This window comes from Branchiostoma floridae, unplaced genomic scaffold, assembly GCF_000003815.2.
Source record: "Branchiostoma floridae strain S238N-H82 unplaced genomic scaffold, Bfl_VNyyK Sc7u5tJ_294, whole genome shotgun sequence".
NCBI classification, from domain to species: domain Eukaryota; kingdom Metazoa; phylum Chordata; class Leptocardii; order Amphioxiformes; family Branchiostomatidae; genus Branchiostoma; species Branchiostoma floridae.
In genome coordinates, this window is record NW_023365798.1 from 30,614 (window position 1) to 42,804 (window position 12,191).

Below are 12,191 nucleotides of genomic sequence, written 5' to 3' on the forward strand. Positions count from 1 at the left end.
TGGCTTTGGGCCGTTGTGGTCCTTTCCTGTCCATCGCTCCTCGTTAATTATCAATAACGAACGTCGACGAGTGGACTCCAGATTTCTTCAGAAACCCACGAAGTATTAATTAAACGCGATGATTGTTCATTAGAACTACGTGGCACCTGGCACGGAAAGAACGCAACGTGCACACCGGAAGCGCAGCAACCGCCGTCTATAGCCAATGATTCACATCAAGGAGGTTATATCACCTCCTTGTTCACATCAATTATAAAGGTTGTCCTGTGTAGATATTCAACTCTATGCAAAGGTCACAAGAATATCTAGAATTTATCAAACTCATCGAACTACATTGAGACTGAATCTATGCATTTACCATCTAACAATACGTATTTAAAAGGCCCGCACATTGCGTGACCACAGCTGCCACCCTTCCGATGAGCAACGGTTCAACCCTCCCGCCGAGCGGACACACCCCTGATCCCCTTGGCAACACGTTGTGCATCACGTGTAGAGTGCCAGGGCCTTACGGGCAGGAATGATTGTATCACTTTCCGTATGCGTCAGCGCTAATAATCATGCATGTGGGCGTGATATGCATATCATTATAACAAATTATATATCATTAGTCATTTATGTACTTATATAAGCCATTTCATTACTTTTCTTAGATTCAGAAAGGCATATAGTGTGATAATCTGCCCACGCGAAGTGGTACATTCCGGTGGTTGTGCCTGTTGTTTTTCAGTCTGGAGTCCCAGTGTTATTTTGGGCGCGTGACGGACGCTGGAATGCACACGTGAGGTCGCGTGATTTCACCATCCAGCTAGGCTGGGCAGAGACCGACCAGGACTAGTTCACACATCCAACGTACACAGTTCAGTCGACAGAGGCACACGCGTATGACGGACTGAATAAGACGCGGGCATACATGAACGTAGAAGTTTCCACCACTGGCGGGGCTTCAGACCCAGCACTCGCGCTTCGACTGAACATGCAGAGAGACAACGAGGCCTACCCGCTACCTCCCCACAAGCGAGTCAAGACAGAAAACATGTCTTACGACCTCCACGGCAGGTAACAGCCTTTCCATTATCATTCCTTGCCATAATTTTCATGTTCACTGTGTGTTAAGGCCTGCAAAATGTATATTTTCCCTTAATATTGTCATTGCTGCAAGAATTTAGTCTCAGCTCAGTCTAGTCTGTAGTCGAAGGTATAGGCCTGTGTAAGGCCTGTGGTGGCGTAAACAACTTTAAGGGTATATCGGTCAAGTAGGACACCCGGAGTGGCCCGGTCAGACAAACAAGGCATTGCGCTAGGCTGGCCATGACGGCCGGACACACGCCGATACGGATGATCGTATTTCGGGGCCAATTTGCGTCATATCTCTGCCCTCGGGCATTCTCGCACAGTTTCTTATTATAGTTCTCGGTTTACGCAAGGAATTAACCTCCTTGGTTTACGAAAACAATGGGGGGAAAGAGTATGAACTGATGCAAAATTTCCAGCAAGCCAGTGTCTGGTCTGGAGAGACCCGCTTTCGTTTATGACCAGGCTTTTCCAAAGTTTACTATGTTGCTGGGCAGACCACAGGGTGTGTTTAGAATGTCGTAATATTGCCTAATTACTAGTATGATCTAGTATGGCTGGTCTTAACATACGATTTTATTTGCTGTTTTTGCGAAAAAGAATGATCAACATTACCGTTTCATTCATCGGTATTCCATTTTATTGTTTTATTTGCAGCATATCTCCCGTCCACATGGCCTTCATGACTGACTCCAGAGGTTTCAGACGAAGAAACATGCAAGGTACCGAGGAACAACGGGTGAGTCTTCTGGAGAAGTCTTTTATTTGTCCGCATGTTCCCTTTGCCTACGTTCGGTGATTCGGCACGAGATCTGATCCTTCTCGGCGTGTTACATGTTAGATCGATATCATCATATCACATCAACACTAAGTATGTGCGTGGTGTCGCACGTATATTTCAACTCGTTGCAGTACACATGCCGTGTGTATGCACTCGTGATGCACATCTGATAATGCAAATACTAATAGCGTCTCGTTATATGCGCACCGGTTGGCGGGAATAAGATATGAGATGAGCATAATTAGGCACGTTTTTCGTGCGTGAACCTCCTTGTGCCGCCTCTGCCGTCATTCGATTTTTTCGGGGCGGGCCGTAAATAATTGTAACTGGTGGACAAAAGAAAACTGATATTATATTTTATTCGTCGTTAACATCAAAATTCAATTCAATGATGCATGGGCATTTTTGCTGAAAATGAATAAAAGTAGCGACGGAATATCGCTGGGGTGCAAAAATAATGATATGAAAATCATGATGCACAGAAACACATTCGCTTCAACACGGTCCACCAGAAAGAAGACATTTTTACTCCGATAACCATCTCTACCTATCTTTCCTGATAGTCTTGTTTTAGGTAATGACTAATTAAGACCGGAAATGACGCAATGAAATGATATAGCAGTTTCAGTCTGGGAATCCAATGGGCACTCATGTACCGATGTAGGTTTAAAAGGTTATAGTCTCTTTAACTTGTTCTTTACAGTGAAAAAGCATAGGTTAGGGTAATGAACCTTTTTTTTTTTTCAAATAGATAAAGGCTTTTAGAAACTCCGAACATCTGTAAATCCGCTTTAGTTTTTTTTAGTATAAAACTCCTTATTTGGGGTGGTCTGAAGAGGATCGTTCTATTCGTTGTGGGTGTACGTATTGTAAATTATAGGATGATTATAGGAGTCATTTAAAAAGATAACACAGTTGTCAAGAAAATAAAAGGAAAGTACAGACCAACTTAACAACTGTGCACGAAGTGTGGTAAACACCAAACAATTGAAGATACTAATAGATGTTGACTTGCTGAAAGATAGTGCATTTCTCTCTGCTAGAAGATCCCGTAACAAATGTCGGGCCCGTTGTTGCGGTTTGCTGACTGGCCCAGGGAGCTCGCGTGACTCTGACTCGTGATCGAGGGCAAATTTACTTGACCACACGGCACTGCGTTCTCAAGGCCACCTGGATGTGTACCATTACTAACACATGCGAAGGTCGTTTACTGCACGCTCGAATTATTCCCACAGACTTCCGCGGCCGAGTTTAAAAACGAAAAACACGAGTCAAAACTGACCCGGAGTCACTTTGTGTTTTTTTCTACCTACATGGTTATCTGATACCGCTGAATACCAATGGCAAACAATGGCCCCGCGTGTTGAACTCCAAAACAACAAGATGGCGCATTGCACGAGACATGCCGCGTCACAAGTGTGACCTCGGGTAGGCGGCACAGTTGAAGTAGGCTTGGCCAACACAACAGTACTGCTGGCCCAGGGCACACTACTGTGATGATATATGCTTTGGGGGCGAATCACTCCACATATACCGCCTTTTACTGATATATCTTTCTGTTTTATGATTAAGAAGTATGAAAGATATTTTACGTTATTACACTAAAAGTTTTGCTGACTTGGTACTATTTTCTAATTTTTACAGAGTCTTTGATAGCTGCTAGTTTGCCAACACATACAGTTGCAATCATAACACAGTGTGTAACAATCAGTATGGCGCATTTTAACCTCTACACGTGGGGCCTTCTGAAGGAGACCAACCATTTTTTGGCATTGCTGGCAAAACCAAAGCGAAGACCTAATACAGCTCTCAAGTATTTCCGATTTTTCAAACGATAGCGGGGGAGGTAGACATGCGTGAGGCTGTACGCTATTGCCACTGCGATTAGCAGAGGTAGATTTTCAAAAATAATTCTCAAAAAATGTTTGTTGTCGGTCATGATACAGGATCTGCACAGAATCGTGGAGAAGAGAAGACGGGACAGAATTAACGACTGCCTGGCCAACATCCGGGAACTTCTACCAGAGGAACTTGTCAGACAAAAGGTGAGTTGTTCTTTTCCAATGTCGTTCGCAGTTTCGCAAAATTACACTAGCGTTACATGACAGGAGATGAAAATTTTTCGTTTCGTCTGATTCCAATTTCGCCCACTTTTATGGTAAAACAAACGATTTCGAACAGAACTACTGTCACGAGATGCAAACCACATGGTACCGCCCACATTTCTGCTTTCTCTTTCTACTGACGTTTCAAATAACGTTACATCATTCTGCTTATATTGTTCTGTTATAATAGAAACACAACGTTATCGTCTGTTATTTTGAGGGCCGTATGATTCACAAATCTGTCTGCTAAGCTGGATATCACTTGAATTACTCAGCACAGCAGAATTATATTCGTCTGATAGAAAGTAGGCCCACACGTTTTGTCTCCCACTCAAAAATGATGTGATTTTCTTGAACCAAGCCAAAAACAAAAGTGTATCCTGTTTGCTACACTGCATCGATATCGTGCACACGTTGTTGGCCTATGTTTGGTGGACCGGCATGTTGGGTTGTGACAAGGCCCTCACATGACATGCAGCCTTGGCGACATGCGGAGCACCCTCCGTATGCATTACCAGATCTCCGATCACACACTTTTGGAAACTCGTTAATGAATATTCCAGCGCGGTGTCTCTTGTGAGAGAAACAGAGGTCTAGGGTCAGTCCAGGATCGATATTTACGACTTTATTCAAAATATCGTCATTCCATGAGAGCACACCGTGGCCCCGGTCCTGTTATCGATCTGTTTACTGCTCGCTGATTGGTTCAGCTGGACCTTATCTCGACAACGCCCACTACGTGCCTCCTCTTGCACCTCCGGACCACACCACTGGGGACAAATAGTGGGGTGGTCTTAAATAGTTCTCTTTTTGCACACATCTTCAAAGAAAGTTACGTGGTTGTTTTCTGTTGAGATTTCCATGCCATTTTCAATGTGGTATATATCATGTAGCATGCTGGCCCACAATGCCGGACTCCCGTGCGCGATCATGACCGTTTGTTATGCACAGTATGCTCCCAGCAGCGCCCTACAGGAATGCCCATGACATGATAGTAGCGCTACGTGTAACATACACATCCCGTGGATGACGCAAGTAAAGCTGTTTGACATGCCATTTGGTGGAGGCAGATTTATTTTTGTGACCGGACCGCTACATGTACATGCAATCAGTCTGGCTCGGCTGAAGTACAGTGCTTGTTTGCGTGCCGCGTTCTGTAAAGTTTGAATTTATCACCAAGAACACTGGAAATGTTGGTTGCCCTGCTAGATAAAAGTTCAATTTCTGTCCTTTTTTTCTGTTAGACTGGCCGCATGTTTTCTGACTTCACTGACTAAGCTGCGCCTAATTTTTGTCCCTCTCGCCTAGTATGACCTTACCATGACCCGCTTTGCCCCCTGTCACACCATATGATGTTTGCCAAATGCAAATGTTTGCTCCTGGGTAGGTCAAACGGTTGTAGCAACAATATGCTTTATGTCAACTCTGCAGGTATCATTTTTTTCCGCAGGTTGATATTCCTTGATATTCCCGTAGCCCACCCCAGTGACCCCACCCTCCTCCGTTTATTATTGATGAAATGATAATGATGAGTTTGAAGGAAGATGCCCACGGATATCGGTACGGGTTTTTGAGGGAGGGGGGTTCTTCTTTCAAGTGGACCTTGAATTGAGGCTGTTTTTCATGCAGATGTTGAGAGGATGAGACTAACGCACGACTGATCCATTGTGGAAAACGTTATCTGATTTAACGCAAATCCCCTTACTCAACCCGCCAAGGACGCGTCCATTAAAGATGCGCCGTTATTATTTCATACACGTACCCCATATCATAATGAGATCACGCAGCTATCACCATTTGCGTGATTCCTGCTTCCGCTGTGCCGTAGTATCCGTCTGCAGTGTGCATATCATGTGATGGGCACACGGTTGCCCAAAATGTTGACGTGAAATCAAACCCGAAAAGTATTTAAAGTAACCGTTTTTAGAGCATATACGGCTGCTACGAATGTAGTAGTAATAGGTCAGCCAACGTCCGGGGTTGTTGTGAAACCGTACTCTGTCTGGGGCTAGCATTCTCCGCGAGATGAAAACACTATAGTCATTATAGTACTGTGTATAGAAAGGTGTTTGCAAGTTGGCCTGCCCTGTCACCGTTATCTTTACATAGTTTAATACATTCTTCAGCCGCCTGGAAGTTTCCCTGCGTCCAGTACGTTTGTGGACGAGAATGTGTGCTGGGACATGCCACATAAACCGGATCGCGCCAGACATAACACGGCTTGCGGTGGTCGCGTCGGTGGTGCTGACGCAAGGCTTGACGTAATGAAAGCCCCCCGTAGAGCCTAGTCGACTAGTCATAGTGTAGCCAAACCGTAACAAGGCTCATAGAGACAGGCATACGATTCGACTCCTATAATTTGAGAGCAATGTAATGACAGAGTTTGTTGCTACTAAGAAAGTTGACTGCGGCGTCGTAGATTTGAGAGGTGAAAAAGTACTGATAAACAGTACTTGTACTGATTAGAGTAGGAAGAGGAAATGGGTCGGGTGATAGAGTAGTGACGCCACATGGTACCACCGTGACTATCGTATATTTCATATTATGGAAAATCTTTTGCAGACACAATAAATCTTTCTAGTTGGGCCTTCTGTTAACGTTGAAGTGTTTCTGATAAGATCATTCATTGTCCCGAGGACTTCTTCTTCGCAAGATTAAGGAAACTTGATATCTACACTATAATCACAAACTGCTAGTATTCAAACTAAAAGTATTTACAATTGTTTGTTGACTAGATCACTAGGAGTAGAACAAAATGCCCGTCGCACACGTAACTCATCTGTAAGAAGACGCGGTGATTCACGCATAAACAAATTTAGTTTAGGGCGGGGAGACTGAGTATTGTCTGTGATGTGTCCGGTAGGGTGTGTGTGTGTGTGAGCGGCTATCGACATTCTTCAGGTGGGCGAAAGTATACAAAAACGTGTGTTCTTGTGTCAGCTTAGTCTTGGTCCATGCTTTTCAACAGTCAGTCATGCTGCTGTCATATCATGGTTCGCGATTGCTGGAAACAGTTGCAACTGACTATATCCGAGAGGACTTTTAAATACAACACTGTTTTGACAAGGTCAGGACCCATAGCCTCCCTTCCCGTAGATAGTACGCAGGTATGCGGGTAATTTTCCAGGAGTGAGAGTTAGCACAATGGGATACGTGGCCCCAGGCATGTGATTACCCACTGACATAGCTAAACTGATAGGGTAGCTGGTCCGACTGGTTGTCAGTGGCGCACCTGGTGGCGCGCCAAACTTTAGAACCAAAACAACTTCTGTGAATATCATTTTAAATGATGTCTACTAACTTTGTCAAACACGTCCTCTCTTCATTTCGAAAATAGTAAATACACAAAATTGTTTGTTATTGTGACACTCTTGAGGTTATGATTTTGATTATGTCACTATGTCACTATGGCTCTATGGTACTATGTCTCTCTATGGCACTTTGGCACTACTTTTGAGTAATGATGACCTATAGAAAACATAAGCCTGCATGCAGACAGCACAGCCGCACCTTCCCCTCCTTAATACAGGCCGATGAAGTAATCGTACCCCCGGGAAAATTGCATCCCTCAGTGCTTTTACTTTTCAGGACTTGCTTTGTTAACAGACATCTTGACAATGAACAAAGATCATAAACAACACCACGCTGTCCCCTCGCCGATAATCGTTCAACAGGAAAATTGCCTGACACAGTAGGTTTTGGGATAGTCGAAGCCCTACCCTTGCCTTCAGGGTACGACTTCTTTGATTTCTCACCTTTGTACATATTTTTACTCTACACCAGCATCGCAAAAAATATATAACACTTCAATGCAGCCGTTACCTTATAATTTTACCAAGACTTTTGCAAACGGTGGATAGACCAGATTATAAGGAATGCACATGACTGAAGTCATGACAAACTAAACCTTACAAGGTCGAAAATGCGCCCGAAGGCTTAGGCAGAGCTAGTCGATACGGGCTAGTCCAGTAGTGATGTCGAGGGATGGGGAGAATAGTTGCCGTCGTTTCTGTGTTTCGGAAATTTATCGTAACAACAAAGAACGGTCACAAATCTTCCCATGTTCAGAAAGGGACACTCATTTCTTATCTAAACCTCAGATATATAGATTTTCAGACATTTCAATTTGTAAATTCATGATTCGTGCAGATACGTATTGTACCGGGCGGAAGCCTATTAACCTTAGTTAGGTAAATTTATGAAAATAGGTCATCCTTTTCATTTTGCATATTCTGTCAGATCGTCACATGTTCCACTCGTGTATCGGCAATTACCTGGCGCCTGTAGAGCTTCCTTTGTCTCTCCAGTCACGTTTGGGCAACGTTCCTCCGAGAATACCGAATGGTGTGCATTGGCCCGTGATGCTTTTTCTTGACTATATATTCTTACCTCTCATCAGTCTGCTATGATTATACCCTATACCTGTAGAAAGACTATCATGGACTCGCTGCTTTCATTTTTTTAACAAATGTGATTTATTAATCAAATGTCAAATTCCACTACCTTTAAATCACACTCAATGCTAACAGGTTGATACTGTATTCTCTCACCGCGGCGCTCCTGGTAATATTTATTGTCTGTAGCGCATATCACTCTGTGATATTCTTGATCCTCATTGGTAAAAATAATCATATACATGTATACTCCATAATTGTGACATTAATGACCTATACAACAGAATTTACCATATCCACGCCGTGCATGCCATGTACATGTCGTGAGAAATAAGAAGAACGTTACAGCTATGCTATAGGTTCCACGCATACGCAGAGATCGCTACAGATGCCCTCCTTCCTGGAAGCGGAATTTTCCAGCCGTCACGTTTCTCAACACGAGCGGCTGATGAAAGCGGCGGGTAGACCTTACCTTTCCGATGTCATGCACAGTACCGTCATCCCCATGATTTAACATCTCAGGGGATTGACAGATCAGGCTTACCCTTAAGGCTTACCCTTAAGTGCCATTAAGAATGTGTCAGTGTATCGTATTAGGGTTAACAGCTTCGCTGGTCCCCCTAGAGGGAATCTATCTTGCTGCTTCTTTTAAAGAATCGAATACTTGGATACTGAAAGACAGAAGTCAAAAACATTTGACGTGTCATTGAAATAGATGGTTATTGTATTATGTAACTTCAGATGGTTAAATCAATGGAGTGTGCATTTTTATTGCCTGGGTCCTTGATAATCATATTGATCATCAATTCGATAATCTCGCATCCATTCCACTGCATCCATCCCTTCATATATCTTTTATTGGATCGTGTAAACGCTTGCTGCGCCCATGCTACATGTCCATGATCTCAACTGTTTACAAGTGCCTACGTCAAACATGTGCAGAATTACGACAACTGTTTGACAATACTGCACGTTAAAGGCGCGGCACCAGGCAATACAAGTGCCTCATGTTATTACATGTGGTTGTAAGTAGACAGTCAACATGTATCAAGTATCACCTGGAGGTTACGAGTGGCCCTGGCTTATTTTTCACCTTTGATTGCCGCCCACATATGTTAAAATGTATAATATACGGCCATATTTGGACATATTTCATACGATTTGAGGATAAAGGGATTGGATACCAGATGGATTGGACTACTGACAAGATTATGATTGTCATTGCTAGATCTCTAATGATTGTCATTGTCATCATTAGAGTTCATTACGTTTCCTTGGGATTTTCCGCAGGAAAAACGTAGTTTACTACTAGCTGCTGGCTAACGTAGGTTTTGCTTTAATTTGCCTTTTTTTTTTATAGACGTTCATATCTATTCACGAACTAATCATGATATACGGTGCGTAAGAATTTAACCATGTATTACGTGTACCGAGCTAGGATAGCCTTCTATTTGGCCATCAGAAAACGTTTGAAGTACGGCAGGCATAGATGCAAATTAAAACGGTCACGTTGTCGGCCACCTGAAACATCTGAGCGCGGAAGCGCACGCGATTTGGAACCCCCCCCCCCCCCCCCCCCCTCTAATAGAAAGAGCTACATCGATAGATGTGCGCAAAGAGCACCACTAATTGGATAAAGTTTAGACTCAAGATGAACGTCAAGTCTAAAGACGGCAGAATCAGTCGCAAGACTCTTCGACGGGATTTCCCGCTCATCTGTGCGACATGAAAATGCGCCTCTCTGCTCTTCTGAACCCTTGATAGAAATCGCTTGCGCGAGGCCGCATGTATGCCGCGTGCGGCTTGAAGAAAGCCTTGTTGTGCCACTAGAGATGAGATGCTCACGTGGAGGTAAATGTGAGCGTTATCAGGCCTATCGGTTGGCTTTAGTATTGAAGGAAGTAAAGCGGATGTCTCACTGGGACAAAACTGTATGTGACAAAAATATTGCAACAATATTTCGACGAACTCTACTATAATTTCCAAGGGCAAGTAGATCTACAAGACGTGTACAATATCCATCCGACCACCGGTAGATCTGCTTGTATATAAAATCAGTTACTAGTTAGTTATAAGTTAAGAAATATTTCATTCCAATGCAGTAAAGTGTTTTTATCACAGCTACCATAGCCTATAATTTCATACCCGATAGACTAGAGCAACCTGTTGGCGCATGAAAGCCCATCTAAGCCCTTTCCTACGGTAATGACTGCCAGCGTGGTTACCCCCGCTAATATGGTTCTTACGTCTGTGCGTGGGCTGCCTGCGAAACTACGCCTAACAAGTTGACGACGTTTGTCCATGATCATAATCTGACGATGATATTGTTCATATCATGTTGCGCGCGGCGTGGTGTGTTTTTCCACCACGGGAAAATTACGTTGCTTGTTATGCACAATGTAGCTTAGCCGACTTCACGGACGATAGAAGAAAATGACCTATGGCTTCGTAAAGTATACTAAGGCCGTTTTGTAAGATGCTTTCGAGTTAAGTTCCCCGTTCGTGATCACATCATCTTTCAATCCGCTCAGCTTGTATGAATTCAAGGATTTTGAGAGCTTTAAGACACTGTAGTATTACAAGAAGCTTCAATCCGTGGATAATAAAAAAAGAAATTCAAAAGGGAGCGCTTATAAAAAAAATAAGGATTGTATGAACCTTACCGAAGCTGGTTTATTTTAATGTGATTTCTGCAGAATCTAAAGAAAACAGGCTGTATTTTTGACAGAGAGATGATGACTTGTTGGACACATCGTAAAGTACACCCATTACCAGCACATTCCGGGACAATTTGTTGCTTCTTGTCGTTAGAAAGCTTTTATCGCTGAGCCGCAAACCCAGGTGAAGATGAGGCACGTCAGTACTGAATGTCTGACAGACGACACCATCCACTCAAGCGCCAAAATCAATGTCCGGCCCGTGTTACGCTGGGCAATCTTCTCCTTTAGTTGCTGTACACGGCATGAAAACGTTTTCAGGCGGACGGGAAAAGGGGCAGGAATCCGGGAAGGATTTCTCGTACATCGACCGACGCGAGCGCACGCACCCAGCCACGTGAGGGCTGATGCAGACTGACCTCAATTTTTCCACGACACGGTTATTGACTGGAACTGTATTATTACAGTCGCATCTTTTCCGGAAAACATCGATATAAATATTGCCTCTGTGTAAGGATGTCCATATTAGGCGATGTATTGCATATACCGGCGGCCGTTTTCAGTATATTACCCCGGGGGACCCGCCCACTTCTCGGATGGGGTTATTGACCTCCGAGTTGCAGCAGGTGAAATGACAGATCAGAGAGAAGCTTGCTCATTATACAGGGAAGGATCGTGTAAGACAAGGTTGTGGACATTTTGACTGTAGCTCGCGATATCAAAAAGGCGTTTGCAAAAAGCAGCACATTGTCGTGCATCGTTTTTTGTCATCTGGATTTTATCTGTCTTTCACAGCACCCCCATACACACAACCACACACCTTTTCAAACAGAAAAATATCTAGAAAATTCATTAGTATGCCCTACTTATAATTTCCTCTCTACCCGAGGCCTGTGTGTATTCACCAAGGACAACGTATTTGCCCGATTGCCCGCAGTGATACCCTGTAGTCACGCAGAGTAACGTTTTGCACGTACTCCACAAGCCATGTAAGGTCGCCGGCCTTAAACTTTGGACCCTCGTATAAAAATGCTCGTTGAGAATTTCACGCCACTGTTTCTACAATAAAAAACTGTCGCAGTCAGCAAAATGTGTGCTACATATTATGTACCCATCGCAATACTACTCTCCAAGCAGAGGTTAGGCTCCGGCTGTTTTTTAACGTTTTTTTAGTCGTTTT

The 12,191-nt window shown here is 43.7% G+C and overlaps 2 protein-coding genes across 2 annotated transcripts in view; one reads left to right on the forward strand and one right to left on the reverse strand.

Annotated features, from left to right (window-relative positions):
- The first annotated feature begins 718 nt into the window (after positions 1-718).
- LOC118408647 (class E basic helix-loop-helix protein 40-like) lies at positions 719-3,960 on the forward strand. The gene is made up of 3 exons (XM_035809504.1): positions 719-1,059; positions 1,732-1,813; positions 3,802-3,960. Exons 1-3 carry the CDS (start codon positions 914-916, stop codon positions 3,958-3,960), a joined length of 387 nt encoding a protein of 128 aa, XP_035665397.1. The 5' UTR covers positions 719-913.
- A 735-nt stretch (positions 3,961-4,695) lies between these two features.
- LOC118408648 (alpha-amylase 1-like) overlaps positions 4,696-12,191 on the reverse strand; it is a gene marked incomplete at its 5' end in the record, with an annotated part of 50,473 nt that continues 42,977 nt past the window's right edge. Inside the window, 1 exon segment of the mRNA XM_035809505.1 lies at positions 4,696-4,730. Within this exon segment, the coding sequence (XP_035665398.1) occupies positions 4,696-4,730 (35 nt within the window).